This window comes from Apostichopus japonicus, chromosome 13 (genome assembly GCF_037975245.1).
Source record: "Apostichopus japonicus isolate 1M-3 chromosome 13, ASM3797524v1, whole genome shotgun sequence".
Lineage (NCBI taxonomy): Eukaryota > Metazoa > Echinodermata > Holothuroidea > Aspidochirotida > Stichopodidae > Apostichopus > Apostichopus japonicus.
The window spans coordinates 26,368,671-26,387,788 of NC_092573.1; the positions used below are offsets into that span (position 1 = coordinate 26,368,671).

General features: G+C 37.5%; 1 protein-coding gene and 1 long non-coding RNA gene across 2 annotated transcripts; one reads left to right on the forward strand and one right to left on the reverse strand.

The window, feature by feature from the left end:
* Positions 1 to 1,216: 1,216 nt before the first annotated feature.
* On the reverse strand, positions 1,217 to 18,333 carry LOC139978297 (sorbitol dehydrogenase-like). The gene is made up of 9 exons (XM_071988362.1): positions 18,148 to 18,333; positions 12,306 to 12,339; positions 11,592 to 11,756; positions 10,204 to 10,363; positions 8,522 to 8,640; positions 7,765 to 7,830; positions 5,823 to 5,998; positions 3,915 to 4,036; positions 1,217 to 2,414 (listed from the first exon to the last, which is right to left on the reverse strand). The coding sequence occupies exons 1-9, from the start codon at positions 18,205 to 18,207 to the stop codon at positions 2,258 to 2,260; spliced, it is 1,059 nt and encodes a 352-aa protein (XP_071844463.1). The 5' UTR covers positions 18,208 to 18,333; the 3' UTR covers positions 1,217 to 2,257.
* LOC139978299 (uncharacterized) lies at positions 12,346 to 16,222 on the forward strand. Its single transcript, XR_011796940.1, has 2 exons — positions 12,346 to 14,742; positions 15,169 to 16,222. It is a non-coding gene; the product is annotated as an uncharacterized lncRNA (long non-coding RNA).
* Positions 18,334 to 19,118: the final 785 nt, after the last annotated feature.

Sequence of the window (19,118 nt, forward strand, 5' to 3'; positions counted from 1 at the left end):
AATATCGCTCTAGGTGTTAATGCGGATATTTTTTTACATATACAAGCACTGATATAACACATTTGAGCTTTGACCTGTTACCATGGTAACCACTTATTTTGATAATATTTGACATAAATCTGCAGATTTAAGAGACACACACACATCCATCAACACAAATGGATAGCTTTGTCCCCCTCCGAAGAGATAAGCTTTCGGTCACTCGGCGGTCAGGGGCGCAAGCATCATTTTTTTAAGGGAGCCGGGCGGGCTAAGATGTTAGGTCGTCCAGGGGAGTGGTGTAATTATGGCTGTTACTCTCCTTTGACAAATTATGGTAAAAGGGAGCGTTCTTAGATGCAAAATGGTGCAATAGTGTGCAACTTCTGAAACACTGATTAGGATTTTCCACTATCACGGTTTATGTTCCACCCGCGGCAAATGCATACTGTTCATTAATGTCATTGTGCACTATATGTTTTGTTGTAACATTCTGTAAGTTGGTTAGAGAACAGTACCGTATATCTATCTACGGCTCCTTTAGAGAATACAGCCATTTACAGAACCAGGTTTATTAAGGTTTGAGGATAGCCATATTGTATTCTACCAGTATTAAACTGTGTAAAAAAGTACTGGTGTATGGAGTAAGGTTGTTCACAAAACCAACCTAGAACTGTGGGAGGGGGGGGGGGCAAAGGGGCAGGAACAGGAAGAACAAGGGAAGAAGCATTGTTCCCTACCTGTGACATATCTCCGGGTACAGAACTATGAGACATGAACCACCATTCACTTTCACGAAAGGCAACTAAAATAAACTATTGAAGTTTAAGGTCAAGGTTGTGACATATCACAAGTTAAATAGCAAAGGGCTTTAGCCCACTTAGTTCTGTACCCAAGCCCTTACCCCATGGTAAATTGTCAACTGATTGAAAATTCAACAATTCAAAAGTATATTATAGAGTATAAACGTTCACGTCTAAATATCATTCCTTTGTCGGTTCTGTTAGATCATAGATTTTGGTATAGGATATATCTTGTATAGGATATACTTTGTATAGGATATATTTTCTATAGGATATATCTTCATAATCAGTGCCTGTGATCCCCAAACTAATAAATCAATGTCGCTACATGTGTTCTCTATACTTTAGCTCCCAACGTGGTTACATTTTCAAGCCAAATCCGTATTGGCGTTATTCATATTGTCTGCTAGGAAACAAGACAGTCATAGAACATATCATGGTTTCATATATATAATCTCTGTAAAAACATTTCTTTTAATCAAATATACTTTTGCTCATTACAACACTGAATAAGGCAAGATTACATTAATGACAAAAGGTGGATTCATATAAAATAATCTGAAGCAATTTAACAACAAGATTAACTTGATTAGAACTCTCAGCAATGGACGTCACGTCATGATAACCGTCAGACTGTACCAAGTACAGATACAATTTACAAATATAGAGTGTAGTGAAGGACAATGTGTAAGCTGTTTCTCTGTAGTCAATGCAGTACAGACAAACTCTTCCTTACACCAAATCAGTCACTCTGACCAGCAAAGGAATCATTCCTCTTTCTGGAGTAGTTGGGGGTGGAGGTACCTGTTTTGGTCCCCTCATAAATACTGTAGCTGATAGCACAAAAACTCTTTGGTCAGAATAATAATTATTTGCCAAAATAGATTAACAGGACATGTTTTTTGGATAGGACAAAGAACACCTATGTAACAACGTTGGCAATTGTAGCTAGTAAAACCTAGCACTAACAAACCTGTACATGCAACAAATAGTGTTTCTTTGTTCAAAACCAAAGATATTATAAACTTTATTTTGCATAAGTATACGGTATGAGACCCTTCTTACTGTAAGAATGTGATGGTATATAAACTGAGATAAATAATGTAGGTTCTATAGACTAGCTAATGGCAGTGAGGTTGTAGCATTCCACCAATACTGCAAAGAGGCATGCAACTTAAATGAAACCTGCTTATAACATGCCACATACCAGTCAGTCCCTGGCTCCATGCTAACCAGCCATATATTAGGTAGAGCAGCTTGACCAGATGGTGAGTAAATTAGACAATTTAAGATAAAAATCATGCTGATAATAAAACAGAATTGACTTCATTCACTGGGCTGATAAAAGTTTGATATGTCAAAATAAGTGTAAATTCATAACCTGATAGAGTAACTTTCTAATTCTGGAACTGTTCCGTTCAACCTGTTTACAAGTGTTTTTGTAAATGGTCTAAATTCATTGAATATTGACATGTTTATTCATTACAATGGATCATGACTTTGATGGCTCCACCAGCTCCAGTTTTAGCTGTTTCAAATGCTTCCAAGGTCTTCTTAAGAGGAAAGTGATGTGTTATGAGAGGCTTCGCATCAACTTTACCTGACGCCACCATAGCTAAAGCGGTAGGGTAGCTGTAAAGTAAAACAAAAGAGATTTTAGTTAACAGAAGGCTGAAGAATGAGATAAGCTCAAAAGCTCCACTTAGACTACATGAAGTACACATCTAAAGCGCCACTTACACTACATGAACTACAGATCTAAAGATGCACTTACACTACATGAAGTAAAGATCTAAAGCTCCACTTACACTACATAAAGTACACATCTAAAGATGCACTTACACTACATAAAGTACACATCTAAAGATGCACTTACACTACATGAACTACAGATCTAAAGCTCCACTTACACTACATGGAGTACAGATCTAAAGCTCCACTTACACTACATGAAGTACACATCTAAAGATGCACTTACACTACATGAAGTACAGATCTAAAGCTCCACTTACACTACATAAAGTACACATCTAAAGATGTACTTACACTACATGAAGTACACATCTAAAGATGCACTTACACTACATGAAGTACAGATCTAAAGCTCCGCTTACACTACATAAAGTACACATCTAAAGATGCACTTACACTACATGAAATGCACATCTAAAGCTGCACTTACACTACATGAACTACAGATCTAAAGCTCCACTTACACTACATGGAGTACAGATCTAAAGCTCCACTTACACTACATAAAGTACACATCTAAAGATGCACTTACACTACATGAAGTACAGATCTAAAGCTCCACTTACACTACATGGAGTACAGATCTAAAGCTCCACTTACACTACATAAAGTACACATCTAAAGATGCACTTACACTACATAAAGTACACATCTAAAGATGCACTTACACTACATGAAATACAAATCTAAAGCTGCACTTACACTACATGAACTACAGATCTAAAGCTCCACTTACACTATATGAAGTACAGATCTAAAGCTCCGCTTACACTACATGAAGTACAGATCTAAAGCTGCACTGAGCAAAGAAAACCAATTCTAAAACCGCTTCTGCACGTTAGACTGTAAACATTAGAGACTCCATTAATGATCTCAAACCAAGACTTTACTATAACACTTTTCCCTAATAACTCTTCAGCATACCCCTTTCAGAGTAGCAACTGATGGAAATGACAAAGGCAAGGAGGTCCTGGATGGCAGCTAGGGTGCATTCTGGATCACACACAATTGTATGTGTAGAGTATGCCTCTGTTTTGCTAAGATTGTGATTCTGTGGTTTTTGACTATCATTTCGTTTAAGGGTAAGATTTTAAATATTACACCAAACACTTACTTCAGTTGATCAAATCATCTGTCTGACAGTAAACATGGACATATCAAAACACATTTCATTCTCATTTTGAGAACACTCAAGAAGGCATAGATGATGATTAGCAGTGTTATAACTTTAAAGATTAACTGACATTATTCTAGCTAGATTTAAATGATCTGAAAGATCTTAATGTCTGGCACAAGTTTTTATTTCTTAGAGCTCTACATTATTTAACATAGATCATCTGATATATTAATAGGGTTGCCAGTTTACCGATGAATTCTTACCAGTTTGCATATCGGAAGATCCCCCTGATGTCAACCTCTCTGACAGATGCATCTACTATGGGAATGGTTATCTCACTTGGACCAAGGCCAACTAGCACAAGGACACCTCCAGATTTGGTACTCTGTGAAGAACATTAATGCCATAGTAGATATTTATATTCATAATACATGTTGCATACTCTCAATGTGAGGCATTAATATAAAAATTCACGTTCTTACAAGTGGCCTTCCATAACCGCTTCATTCTTGAACTTTAGAATAATAGTTCCTTTGAGTAAGAGTAGGTCTCTTGTACTCACTAAGCTGGATCCATACAGTATGCCACATATGAACTTCACCCAAGCTTTGCTTCTGGAGTTAACATGTTTACTAATTTGTCTGCCTTTGACCTTTTATGACCTTTGACAAAAAAAACACCCTGAAACACCCTGAGATTTTGTGCTCACTGAGGTTGGATCCACATTCCAAGTATGAAATTGATCCTTGCTTGTTTTCAAGTTATGGTGTTTCAAGGTTTCATACACTGACCTCCGTTGACCTTACATGACCTTTGATCTATGCATATAATAATAGAGTTCTTCTAACCTTATCCACTTCATCTACATAGAAATATGAAGTTGTACCACAATGTGCTTGTTGAGTTATAGTGTTCACAAGCCAAACACACATACAAATGCGCATGCCACCACGTTCAGAAAGGAATAACCAGAAAACCAACTGGCTTAGTAAGTCCTTGACTCTTCCTGCATGGGAAGATTGAATGTAACAATGCACAGAAGTTGTGAATCTACACACTACATATTAAGGTCTTCCCAGCTTTATTTTGTGTTTATAAACTGTTCAGACTCTTGACCTTTGGTGACCAAACATGACCTTGACATCCACAGGAATAAGGTGGATCCACATGCCAACTTTGAAGTAAACAGCATGTCCTTATCAAGTTTTAGAGTTGACAAGCCAAGTAGATAAGCACATTCACAAACACACACAGCAAGCAGGCACCATCACATATATTCCTTTTGCCTTCCACTAAGAATAAACACACAACACACATCTCACCCTCAACACAGGACACTTAAATATCATGAATGTCATCCATTCAAGCTTCCCTGCTTTATGTATCATGTTTACAAGATTTTCTAACATTTTGACCACTGCTGACCTTACATGACACCCATACCATAAACATTGGGCTAGCTTTGTTTTATAAATGTGGGTATTTTACATCTGACCCCTGCTGGCCTCAAATGACTGTTTGAACTCCACCACGAAACAATAAGCTTGCTGTATAAATCAGTAATGGGGATCCGTATGCTAAGGATGACATGTATCCAAACTTATCTTCTTGAGATATAACGTTGACTAAATTTTCTACGTTTTCAAAGCCACCTGCTGACATACAATCAATTGAGACATCCCCACTCAAAAAAAAAAGGCTTCTTGTAAATAAATATAGGACAGTCACCCCCTGAGTATGTCACACACCCATGTTTCTCTTGTTGATAAACCAAACACTTACTGGAAACTTCTCAACAAAATGTGAAATAGTAAACATATAATTATTTATAACAGAATTGTAACCATAACTTCAAGTCCTGTACCAACTACTGTATGAGCTACCCAGCAGTTATGCTATCAGTTAAGTAATGATTCATTACCAGAATTTGATGCAAACATAAATAGTTCATGTATTTATAGGTTCATTACTGCAATAGCATAAACATGTTTAATTCTAATTCCAACACCTATGTTATATCTATATGTGTGTGTTTTATATTGTTGGAGATATTGCCACTAGTTTCATCAGAGGGCAGAGTACCTAGTGACACATCACTGTTTTGGTTCTACCAATGCACATCCAAAATACTTGCTCTTCTTAGTCAAATATAGCAGGTTATGATAGCTTACAAATATGCCTGTCTGAACACTAGCTGGTGCTCCACTACATTCAATGGTCACATCTGGCTGTTGTCCCAAACTGGACTGAATTTTCTTGGCCATCTCTCGACAGTCTTTGGTGTCGACTTTAAAGGTAAAATCTGCTCCAATCTTCTTAGCAACCTCTAGACGATTCTCTGCAATGTCTAAAACCAAACATGAGAAATACACTGGATTGCATCTGTCACCCAAGATATGTAGGACCAAACATGAGAAATACACTTGATTGCAATGGTCACCCAAGATATGTAGGACCAAACATGAGAAATACACTCGATTGCATCGGTCACCCAAGATATGTAGGACCAAACATGAGAAATACACTCGATTGCAATGGTCACCCAAGATATGTAGCACCAAACATGAGAAATACACTCGATTGCATCGGTCACCCAAGATATGTAGGACCAAACATGAGAAATACACTCGATTGCATCTGTCACCCAAGATATGTAGGACCAAACATGAGAAATACACTCGATTGCATCGGTCACCCAAGATATGTAGGACCAAACATGAGAAATACACTCGATTGCATCGGTCACCCAAGATATGTAGGACCAAACATGAGAAATACACTCGATTGCATCGGTCACCCAAGATATGTAGGACCAAACATGAGAAATACACTCGATTGCATCGGTCACCCAAGATATGTAGGACCAAACATGAGAAATACACTCGATTGCATCGGTCACCCAAGATATGTAGGACCAAACATGAGAAATACACTCGATTGCATCGGTCACCCAAGATATGTAGGACCAAACATGAGAAATACACTTGATTGCAATGGTCACCCAAGATATGTAGGACCAAACATGAGAAATACACTTGATTGCATCGGTCACCCAAGATATGTAGGACCAAACATGAGAAATACACTTGATTGCATCGGTCACCCAAGATATGTAGGACCAAACATGAGAAATACACTTGATTGCATCTGTCACCCAAGATATGTAGGACCAAACATGAGAAATACACTCGATTGCATCGGTCACCCAAGATATGTAGGACCAAACATGAGAAATACACTTGATTGCAATGGTCACCCAAGATATGTAGGACCAAACATGAGAAATACACTTGATTGCATCGGTCACCCAAGATATGTAGGACCAAACATGAGAAATACACTTGATTGCATCGGTCACCCAAGATATGTAGGACCAAACATGAGAAATACACTTGATTGCAATGGTCACCCAAGATATGTAGGACCAAACATGAGAAATACGCTTGATTGCATTGGTCACCCAAGCCATGTAGAAGGTCCACTCACACAGGTGCAGATCAAAATGGAGTGTAGAATCCCACCCCCCCCCATCCCCTTATCAACCCCTTAAAGTATTCAGTAGCACAACCGTGCATGTAAATCTAAATATAGACCTAATTTTTAGCCTAAATTTGTCTCACCCAGCACGATTTCACATATAGCATTTACATTTTTAATGGGGGGAGAACCCACCCCCTCCCAACCCCAACATGTATCTGTTTCAGTGACCTTCATGCAACACGTTGTTTATAAATTCTGGATCCATTTCTGTTATCACGTGTCATAGATGCTACTACTCTCATGGCTACATCTAGTGCTGTATTAAAACAAGGTAGGCTATGGCAATAAAACCATTCAAATAACAGAATATTTCATCAATAGTTCGCTAGTTTCTTTAATATTGTTTTCAAAGACACTGAAATTAGTCAAGTAAGAGTAAGTTAGTCAACAGATTTTTTGCTCTGTATAGAAATTTCTATGTCGTGAGAAAAGATTTTAAACTACTAATACTATCCATCGATTTATCTTCTATTTGTCAATAAAAATTTGTTCAATTGGCGATCTTTTATAAATAATCACATATTTTCCACAAATCCAGCATCTGAAGAAATAAAGTGAATGGCTGAAACTCACCAGTGATCCCAACTACAGCTGCTCCCATAGCTTTGGCTGTCAATAGACAGACTAAGCCGATAGGACCTGCAGAAAAAACATCATTAAGCAATGTTATACATATCAGCTGTAACTTAACTGTGCAAATATACAAAAGCAGAGGATTTAATCCATTGTATGCATAATTCTGTTATTAAATTTATATGATTGATTTAAATGTTTCAATTTCAATAACAACTATCATGGCAACATGAAAGCAGAGTAATGCACAGCTGACATTGTCACAACTCAGGGCACACATGAAACAATGAGTGACAGCATTTAACTTATGCCTTAAAAATTTATGTGAAGTCTTAAATCATATTTATATGTATTCAAAACCACTTCCTGTCAGTTCCACTGATTGTAAATAGAAGCAGTTGGGAAGCTTTTTAAAGATTAGTGAAAACTTACTGAAGCCTTATGATTGTGCTATACTAACAATTAATACCTGGATTGAAGCTAGCACTTAAGTTCATCAGCTACCAAACACAGACAGAAGCACAATCAATATGTTGTTTAGCTCTGCGCATTGATATTTACACTATGTGATATTTGTAGGTTTGGTTGATATGTGAACTTTTTATTTGTGTGACAAACACAGGTACTTGTTTTGTTACAAGCTAAGAAATACAAAGAGAGAATTACCACCAAGTGAATAGTTACTAGAAGACTTCACAAACATGTCACGAGATACCAAGCCACTGAGAATCAAACAGAAACCCCCACGAATACTGACCTGCTCCACAGACTAGCACGTTGCTGCCAAGAGTAACACCTGCTCTCTTACAAGCATGCACCCCAACAGAGAGAGGTTCTAAAAGGGCGCCCTCTTCCAAAGTCACATGATCAGGTAATCTGAATGACAGAAAGTAATGAAGAGATAATACATCAAAATTATCAAGTTTATTTTCTTGTAGTGTTTCAGGTTTCAAGACAGATCTCTACACAACAGTATAACAAATTTGACACTAACTTGTGCACACCAAAGTGAAGAGGATTATCTATTGACTTATGTGGCAACATATAAAGGATGTACCAGGAATCAGTTATCATGTTGACAAAGTCCATCAAGTAACATAGTATAAAAATGGATATATGTAGGAATATTAATGAGGTCACATTTTCATAAACATGTTTTTATATACTTACATTGTATTATCCAAGTATATGTATAAAGCTAAATAAACATACTATTTCAGAGATATCTGATTAAGAATTTTATGTTCACGGATCGATTTTCATGATATGCACACAAAACATAACATGATTAATTGTGTATGAATGTAGTGTGACAAACCTAATTTATTCCAATAATGAAAACAATGGAACATTTGGTTCTTGTCTTGTGTTGGAGACAACATGAAAATGTGCTTATTATGTACCAACATCACCATCACAGTATGAACCAAATTTTACATTAAGCTCTGCCCATTTACTAATATTCATGAAATGGGAACCTAAAACAATCTACTCATCACAAGGCATCAACCTACCAAGTATTACATTGATTCATCTTGTGGTTGTTGTGGTAGTTGCATCACCATACCTAGTACAAACTAAATCAGACATAGTTGTAGAGATATTGACATTTTACAAATTTTATGGTAAGTTATTCCAACTTATGGTAAGTTATTCCCACTTATTAATATTCACGAGATAGGAACCAAAAACAAGCTTTTTAGGTTTTAAGAGCAGTAGGCCACGTAGCTCTGTTTCGGGCTTGCCACTTCCTGAATATGAACACATATACACTACATAATCATTAACCCCCCTGTTGTCCCCAAATGACCTTTGACCTTAACCAAAATCAATAGGCTTCTTTTACTCAATGTTATACACCTTCATACCAAGTATAAGATCTGCCCAAGCTTCCAAATATTGAGATATCATGTTTACAAGGTTTTCACAATTTGACCTGATGACCCCAAATGACATTTGACCCCCACCAAAGATTGTAGACTTCTTGTGCTCAATGTGGTTCATATACATAGAAAATATGAGATCTGTCCAATCTTACCTCCTTGAGATACCTTGTTTACAAAGTTTTCAAAATTTGACCCCTGGTGACCCCTAAATGACCTTTGACCTCCACAAAAACATCAGGCTTCTTGCACTTAACATGGGACTTCTACAAACCAAATATGAAGTTGGTCTAACCTCCCTTTCTTCAGATATTGTGTTTACAAGCTGGGCGTCATAAACGCACACACACAAGCCACCATGAATGCAAAGGTTACGATTATCGTGCAACCAAAAAATAATGTTGTATATTTGTCACACATGGTCTCTTTATTTGCCAGGAGTGATGAATGACAAAGTGCAATTATAGGTATGCAGTGCGTGCAATAAAATACATTATGATTATATATAGGAGCAATAAAAACTCTTGCAGTTTTAAACTGAAATATGACTCCTTACTTGTAACAGAAGTCTGCTGCATGGCAGTAGAAACGCCGAAGAGAACCGTCAATAGGTGGCGTGGCACAGAAGGACATCTCAGGACAGAGGTTATATCTTCCATCTTTACAAAAACTGCACATACGACATGGAACACCAGGCTCTATAGCCACCCTGTCACCTAGGAAACCAAAATGGGATAGGGATTCCTTGCAATATTTTAGATGAGAACATTCAATAGTATTAACTCTGCACAAACATAGCTTTGACCACTGCTGAACTGAAGTGATCACAAAGAGTTTTACACTGATATCAACCAAGATATGAAGTATTGCAGTTCATAACTTCATTCATACTTTATTGTAGGAGGAAGCATGTGTACAAATTACAAGATTTCAGGTTTCGACCTCTGCTTGCGATCACTTCAACTTACTGTTCAAACAATTGCATTCTTGCACTCACTATTAGGTTGCTAATCTGTACACAACAAGTTTTTTGTTGAATGAAGCTGTGTATTGTTAAACTCAATGACCTTGGACATAGTGGGTTCAATTCCTGGCTGATCAAAGGTGGGTTTTCATCCATGAGAAGTTTATCACTTTCCATTCTGTAGCACTTGGTTTCCAAATTGTAAAAAATGTAAACTGAGCTAAAATTGTACTAATTTGGATAGCTGCCAGAGGTGAAATGTAAGATACAGCCATTCAGCTGCTAATGTACAACATGAATGTGTGGCTGTTTAGCATCATAAATTACAGTCAATGCCTCCCAGGCTGATTAATGGTCTTTTTTTAGTTTTTGACATTTTGTCCCAGAACAACAGCATCTTTGTGATCACTAAGATTGAGCAACATTCCAAATGAGACATTCATCAAAGTTTTACTGCTACAGTTATCATGACCTATTAGCTGACCTTAATGACAGGTTTCTCTTAGATAAAAGGTGGTTCTACCTTCAACTTTGGTGTTAGTTTATCAAGTATGAAGTTCAACCATTCAGTAAACTTTTCATTCATCATGATTACATGCCAACACACAACATGCATATGCTTACCACTGCATATATTCCTTACACACTTGGCAATGATTCAAAAATAGAAAGGTACTGTTAGTTTAAATTTAAAATGAATCATTGTAGGCAAGAACAGAGAGTCAGAGAAGTGATGCCACGTTCCCAAAATTCAGTGAAACCTCCTTGAAATGGTTACATGTTGACTGTGATAGATTTAGATGTATTCCCAGAACTTTCCATATCAATTGCATCTTGTATATTTTGGTTCTGTTATTCCAAGCCCCTTCCACTTCACATCTTACTCATGATATCATAGATACCTTGACCCACTACCATAGTTTCTTCTGTTATATCTGTTATACAGTAACTACACACCATTGCTAAAGGTTCCAACCTACCCACTTTGAGATGTGTAACTCCTTCTCCGATAGCAGACACAATACCACTTGATTCATGGCCTAGGATCATTGGTTTCCGTACAATGAAGTCTCCTATTTCTCCATGTGTCCAGTAATGTACATCAGAGCCACAAATACCTACAGCTTGCATCTGTAGTTGTACTTCTGAAAAGACAAACCAGTAAATCATAATTTGTGAGTGTTTCATGTCAACACATCACAATGAAACACAAAGATTGTAAGGACATGGCTAGTCTCCTGGTGAGGGTTTCCTTCTCTACCGCACATGGTGCAGACAATGGTTGTGATCTTAATAATAATACAGTCTGCTGTATATTAGTATTTCATTTCATTGATACTTCATTGACACATTTAACAAGAAATTGTTGAGATCACAACAGTAAATTAGCTCCCCTAACTTTCACTTCATCAAGCACACAAACTATGTATCTCTTTTGACCTTAAGATAAAGTAAAACTTTATCCCCCATCATCTAATGACCACAATGACCATGAAAATCAAACAAAGCCAGAGGAATAGGGTATCTCACTGTCTGACCTCTTTACGACCACAAATGACCTTTGAATCTTTCCCCATAATGTTTCAATATCCAAGAAGAACATTCTTCTTATGTGAAATATAGACACATACAGTAGATGTGTGAGCAAATGGACATTTTCTTGTACCAATTTTGTACCAACCTACTAGGCTTACCATTTTTTCCTGGTTGTGGGGTAGGAGTGTCCTCCTGTAAAATAAAGATAAAAGCATTTATGGGAAAGAAATAACATCTGAGTGACTAGCTTGCTCATTGTCTTATGTTAGCTGAACAGTTCATGGTCAAACGTTTCATCAAACTTGAAATCCTCGCCATACTATTCTTAATATGCACAATGATGTCCTCAGAGCTATAAGTTCAGTGAATATCATTGCATGGATTGACCAGACTTTGAGTTACTATTTAATAGTAGTCAACATTTCCACGAGCTGTTGCTTAGTCATCAACTAGAATCAAATCGATTGTGATAAAGTACACTTCATGAGATTATAGGAGGAGCTATTATTTTGTTCTTACTCTTACTCTTCCAGAATTTGACAATGCAACATTCCAAGTAATTAAGAGGATTCATCTAGTGAAGAACATAAAGAGAAAAAACAGGAATTTCAAAAACCTTCAAAATAGTAAGTTACATTTAGTGTAGTACTTATATATTGTTTCATTACTTCTAAGTTAGTAGCAAACGGGCTGTATTGGATAAACTTAAAACAGTTAAATAATTATGCAATTGCAAAGCCACACAAATCTCTTAGGGAAACAGCTATCTGAAAGTTCCCTGGTCTTGATTCTGACTTTTCTATTGACATGAAATGACCACTGAATGCCATTACAAACACTAAAGCCTTGGTACAAAAATCAGATCAACAAATTCTTTAACCTTCGGGAAATATTGTGTTTAGAAAGGCTTGCAGACTTTGACCTCTGCATATCCCAAACAAAAGGGTTCATTACAGTAACTCAAGTCTCAATAAACGTGATCATATACATACCTCATATAAGAGATATTGTGATTGGTTTTCAGACCTCAACATCTGATGACCTTTCACCTGCAATAAACCAATAGGGTTCCTCTACTCCACATATGAGATACATCCAAGAATCGATTCTGTTTTTCAGCCTCAAATTGCCCTTGACGACCATAAGCATTTAGGTTTCTTGAACTCAATACTCTCATTTCCATACAAAGTATGAGATCCATCCCAGCTCTCCCATAATATTGAATTCACAATTAAGGCACTCATATTTTGACATCTCATGAACACAAATAACCTCTGACCTTCACCATAAACAATAGGATTCTTGAATATCCATAATATCCAAACTTCACTTTAATAGATAAAGTGTTAACAAGGAAAGTGTCCCACACACACATTAACAAAAACAAAGTACACACACATGTCATAGTGATTGCAAAACTTACAAATCCATCTCAATTATTTTTCACTCCAGAGTTTCCTATTTCAGTTTAAACAATGCAGCTTCAAACATAACCATTACAGCTTTTCAACAAACCAGCTGACATTCAAAATTTTCATATCAATTACCGTGCATTTAGAGAGGGCGTTGTGGTCAAGTGGTTTTAGGCAGTGGACTTGTGATATAAGGATTACAGGTTCGAGCCCTGGCCAGATCATTGCGTTGTGTCCTTGGGCAAGGCGCTTTATCTTCATTGCCTCTCTTCACCCAGGTGTGTAAATGGGGACTTACGAGGTTACTTGTAAATATAGTTGCGTGCGCCATTTTGTGGCTGCACCCTATGGGAAGTCCCCCAGGGGACACGTGGCTGTGGTGCACTGTGGTGCCCCAGGAGAGATTGTTTGAATTGTGTACACTTTGGTGTGTAGGTGTGACAAGTTACCAATGACCAAGGTGTTAAGTACAAGCGCATAGAACTTTCGGATTATGCGCTATATAAATTATGGGGTAATAATAATAATAATAATAATAATTTAGAACGTATGGTAACACATGCATGGAAACTGCTTAAAGTGGCCATGACACGAAAATTTCAAAGTCCTATATTTTTGGGATCCATCAAAGAATGTTCTCTAGAACATGTATCAACCATTCTGCCAGTTTAAAACTTGATTTTTCAAGTCGAAAATTGAGAATGAATTTACCCTTTTCGGCGTTTGAAACTTTGTTTACTCGAAAATTTTCCGATTCGCATGACGTCATGTGACGTCACGTTTTGAACACATTTACGATCCTCCGAATATACCATTCACGTACACAGTAGACAAGTACACATACCACTAGTAGTTACTAAACAAAACACCGATCACAAGTGCGATATCAAATCAAAATTTCCTGTGAAATGGCGGATCCAGAACCAATTGCGGCAACCGAAGTTCAAAGTGATAATGGTTCTTCACTAGGCAGTGAAATTGGGCTATAATTAGAGTGCCCTTTCTCATATTCGAAGCAGAGAGTGAAGGCGATGATCATTCCAATATTGAACCGAACGTTGAGGGTGGAGCGGAGGTGTTAGAACCGTATCAGTTCGAGCCTGTTAAACGAGCCGAAATTGAAGCTCCACAACATATCGAAGAAGAAATCCGTTCGAAACCATTGCAAGGAACATACAACGTGGTAAGAATTTTTTAACGAAGCATTTAAAAACAAAATCCAGTCCATTTTGTGCATGTGTTGTTGGTATTCGCGGAACACCCTAAACCGTATTGTGCGTTGTGTTACGGTAACTTACAACCCATATGTAGAGTGTGTAGTACTAGTAGGGTTGGTTGCATACTGAAAGTTTGGCTCGGGGATGTAAGTTGCATTATGCAGCCATGCTAGGTAGGCATATGTGTTATTTCATACTCATTATTACTTGGCTAGTACTTTGGCCTGGAGTTTTGCAAATCAATTTTCTGAAACAAAAGAATGTTTCATGATACACGGAAGGTGTAAAATCACAACAAATGTAACCATAACTGTACATTGTATGCCTGCTTGTTATTGTGGACATCATGGCCAACATTAATACATTTTGAACTTTCATAAATTTTTTCCCAGGCAGTACAGATACATAGCCTACGGTCAACAGGTTCAATGATACTTGGGGTTCCTAGCAAGACACGTCAGGGTTGTGCTACCATCATGTGCAGTCCAAAGGATCAGAAGTGATTTTCCAGCCAATGGTCATTACACTGGATTCAAGTTGCCAGGAGAAAACTCATTGTATAGGAAGCCTTGGTTGAGAAATTCCTCCAGGAACACCTTTTCTAAACTACAATTGTATTGGATTATCAATCCGTCAGGGTTCCCTCAGTGTGATATATTGAAATTCAAGACTTTTAATTCAGGATGAAAAGGTTACTTTCCAGACCCAACATCAACAATGAAAGAAAAGGCATGTTTTGAAGCATTTGGACACAAGTATTGGCATGACCGTGATGTCATATAATATGTGCATAAGGGAACGGGCATTGACCTTTTTAGGGGCATTTACCTCCCAGACGTTTGATTCGTACCTTTAATCTGGAAGCCAAAATATCCATATCACCAATGATATTTGACAGAAAAGTCATAATAAAGACCAATGGAGGCAGCAGAACTCTTGAATGTTTAGACTTTGTTTCTTCAGCAGCAGTTGGCTTGTTTTGTAGTCTTTCTTCAAAAACTCAGCAGTACACCCTGTTAATGGTCTTCGATTGTTTTAATGCGTGTGATGCTGTGTTTCACATTGCCCATCAGTGTTGTACGTGTCGTCGTGTTTGTGTAACATTTTTGCATGTGAGTTACTTTGTGCAGTGTTTCTTGGTTTAAATAACCCTTTATTGTATTTGATTCTGGATTATTCTAATTAATTTGTCACAACAACGATTGATAGCGATGGACATGCAACTGCTTTGTAGGCTTAAAGCAAAAAAATTCATGTAAGTTGTTTTCTTTTAACCTCCTTTGATGTCACAAATCACATTAGTGTAATTTAAGAATGATAATGTTTATGGAAAGTACAGTTTTACTTTTATGTCATATAATACAATGATTGTTGTTAATGTTAGTTCAGATTGTCCAGAATGACTGTCTAGAACTGATATTGAATAAATTTTGTTCAATGATTTAACACTTGAACTATGTTGTGTGAATTTTTGGCTCTGTGACTTTAAAATAAATCGCTTTGAGATTTAATTAAACACCCTTTGGAATAAAATCTTTTTACCTACCTATTTTGACCCATCCCCATTACCCCCACTCCCTCCACAACATAAAAAATGGTTTTCCTGGAATAGGAATAAGAAATTATTGCTATAACTAACTGATCCAGCATATTCCAGAAATAAATTGGGGCACTGAGATTTGTTCACAAGAAGATGTAACCCATTGCTTCTGAAGCTAACCTCATAGCTTATTAGTATACAACAGAGCAATGAAGGGGGTGTTAATTTAGATGATACAGTAAAATCTCTTCGTCTATTGCGACTTCAGTGTAGTAACGCTAATACTATAGTACTACTAGTGCTCGGCGCGCTACCTCCTAAGGATCGCCAATTGCCCCATTGGAGGTTTCCTGTTCCCCGATCTGGTCTTCAGAGTAGTTTTTTGTGGATTACTTGACAGAAGAATGACTCTTTTATGTCGAACCGTTAAAGTCCATTTGTTTTATTTCATAACAAAAAGGAGGGATCGTAGTATGCTTCCGTGAAGTGTTCGCTTCATTCGGAGCTGCATACTGGCTAGGCCCAGTGAAATCGGCGCTGGTGTTGTGCACTAACTTGGTCATAATCGCCGTGTTTTTTTCGTCCTTCAGCCATGGATGAAGGCTAATTGCATGGGTAATGATATTTATGCAGCCCCCAACAACACAACGGACCGGCATTTCTCTCGGATAGTTTACAACAGTTGTAAAACAAACTTGAAATTTCTAACGATATAGCGTAATACAGTGGTTGTTCTCTCAGTGTAAATGTGCGTGTATATGGAACGGTATGATCGTCGCGTATCCGATACATGCCTGGGCTTTGCACGTGTGTTCCTAACATGACGTCATCATTGTCTTGTTGTGAAATCGCATTCTCAGATATCTATTTTCGGATGCGAATATTAAAACGTTAATTACTAATTAGTCCTTGTGGTTTTCAAGGTGTTGAGGATAGTTTTGAACATAGATTTTCTCATAGATTCAGAGGAAGTTACTCTCGATGAGTTGGATTTTTCGTGTCATGGCCTCTTTAATTAATGAGAAATAAATTAGTGTGAAACATTGTAACATGCTAACTGTTGATGGATTGCTATGGTCAACACTAGCTGGCACAACATCAGACAAATCTTTTTTCGATTTTATGTTTATTGTTAAGCTGCTTAATAGCTGGTTTCTGACAAAACTCGGTGAAGTATCAGATAAATTTTGGGAACTGATTTAGGTTGAAATACACGCTTAGTGATCAAGGCAGTGAGGAGACACCCCTGGCAAAACAGCAAATAGATTGTTATAGGAACATTCAATTGTGTAGGCAGAAAACTGTGAACTTTAAAGTCCAGTCTCAGATATCCCCAATTTTGTAGTCTGAAGTGGAGGCCCACCCAAATGAGAACTGAAACAAATTTTACCTAGACCTACCAAGACATCAGAAGAATCCTTTGTTAGTCTATGTTTCTTTGAGTGAGAAATAGTATGTAAACTACCATATATATTCATGACTTAGGCATTACAGTCATTGGCTCTAAACCAAGGCCTAGCTTAATTAGACCTTGATAGACATTACATATTGAGTTGAATGAAGACGATGTGACTTGCAAACTCTTGATCAATCATATTCTCGGCTCACGAGCACCGCTGTTAAACGATAGCCTTGACTTTCGGCTAGTCCTAAGTTAGGCTACCTTCATAAACAATGTTGTCCTAGGCCTAACTAAGTTAGGCCTACGCGCTGAAACAACTAGTTTCACGTTATTCTATATCTGCCTAGCCTATGCTACTGAAGTCCTAGGCCTAGCGTAAGTTAGGTCTAACTTAGGCTACAATTATCGTTTATAGCCTGAGTTATATACCAATACAAGCTCATCTTTCTTCTTCAAAACAGCGGATAAATTTCCATCTACTGGAGCCATTGTCCGTTACTGTTATTTTCCCTGAATATACGAGGTAATTTCTTGTAGCCTACACACCAGAAACAACGGTCTGCTAATTAATACCCCTGTGACAGTGAGCAGGTTCACAAATGGATACCTTCTAAACAGACAACTGTTACGCAGGTCGGAAGAGCCTGAAACATGGATACTTGAACGCGTATTCATTCAAACACGATTTCCGATTTCATCAACTAATATTCATATTACTAAGTGCTGCCTAATATTATAATATCAAAATTGATAAAAATTGTTTCATTTACTTATAATTAAGGATTTTTAGTGTTTTTTTTGTATCTGCGTGTCATGTTTTTTGTATCGGTGTATAAATTTATCTATCTCGTTTCTTTCGACTGCTCCGTATTACGTAATAATGATACGCCCCTGGATCAGAATGTAAACATTACATCAGTTATGTACACTGTGGTTGGCACAGCAAAATAAAAACCATGATAGCACAATCTGATGCATTTAAAGTACGTTAATAAATTTGGCTAATAAATAGTTTGTCTGGGGTGGAAAGAATGGGGAATGTACACTCGTATATTGGGGTCAGTTCTTCCCCGGCTTAAAGCAAAACAATACCCGACTGAACCAATTTTCCACGCATGACGATCGGAGGTGTGGGGAGGTGGAAGGGTATGGCTACCCATAGCGCGCCACTGATTACCAATTATATATCCAAGTAATAGAGCGTCCCGTCCCGGGGCCTTTGAAATACATTTTTGTCGTCGAGATATCAAGTTATCGTTAACCGGTAACTCGACAAAACTCAAATGTTTGTCCTCCTTTTCGAGTTACCGTAAATCAGTAAGTCCACAAAATCAAACGTTAGTCCTGCTGCCGAGTTACTGTAAGTCTGTAACTTGGCCAAAAACGTATTTTTGTCGAGA

Excerpts from the sequence above, each read along its gene's own strand:
- LOC139978297 (XM_071988362.1), bottom strand. The coding sequence starts at position 18,207 with ATGGCTCCAGTAGATGGAAATTTATCCGCTGTTTTGAAGAAGAAAGAT. Across the intron at positions 12,340-18,147 it reads AGAAAGATGAGCTTGTATTG|GAGGACACTCCTACCCCACA; the intron begins GTATATAACTCA and ends TTTATTTTACAG. Across the intron at positions 11,757-12,305 it reads CCCACAACCAGGAAAAAATG|AAGTACAACTACAGATGCAA; the intron begins GTAAGCCTAGTA and ends TTGTCTTTTCAG.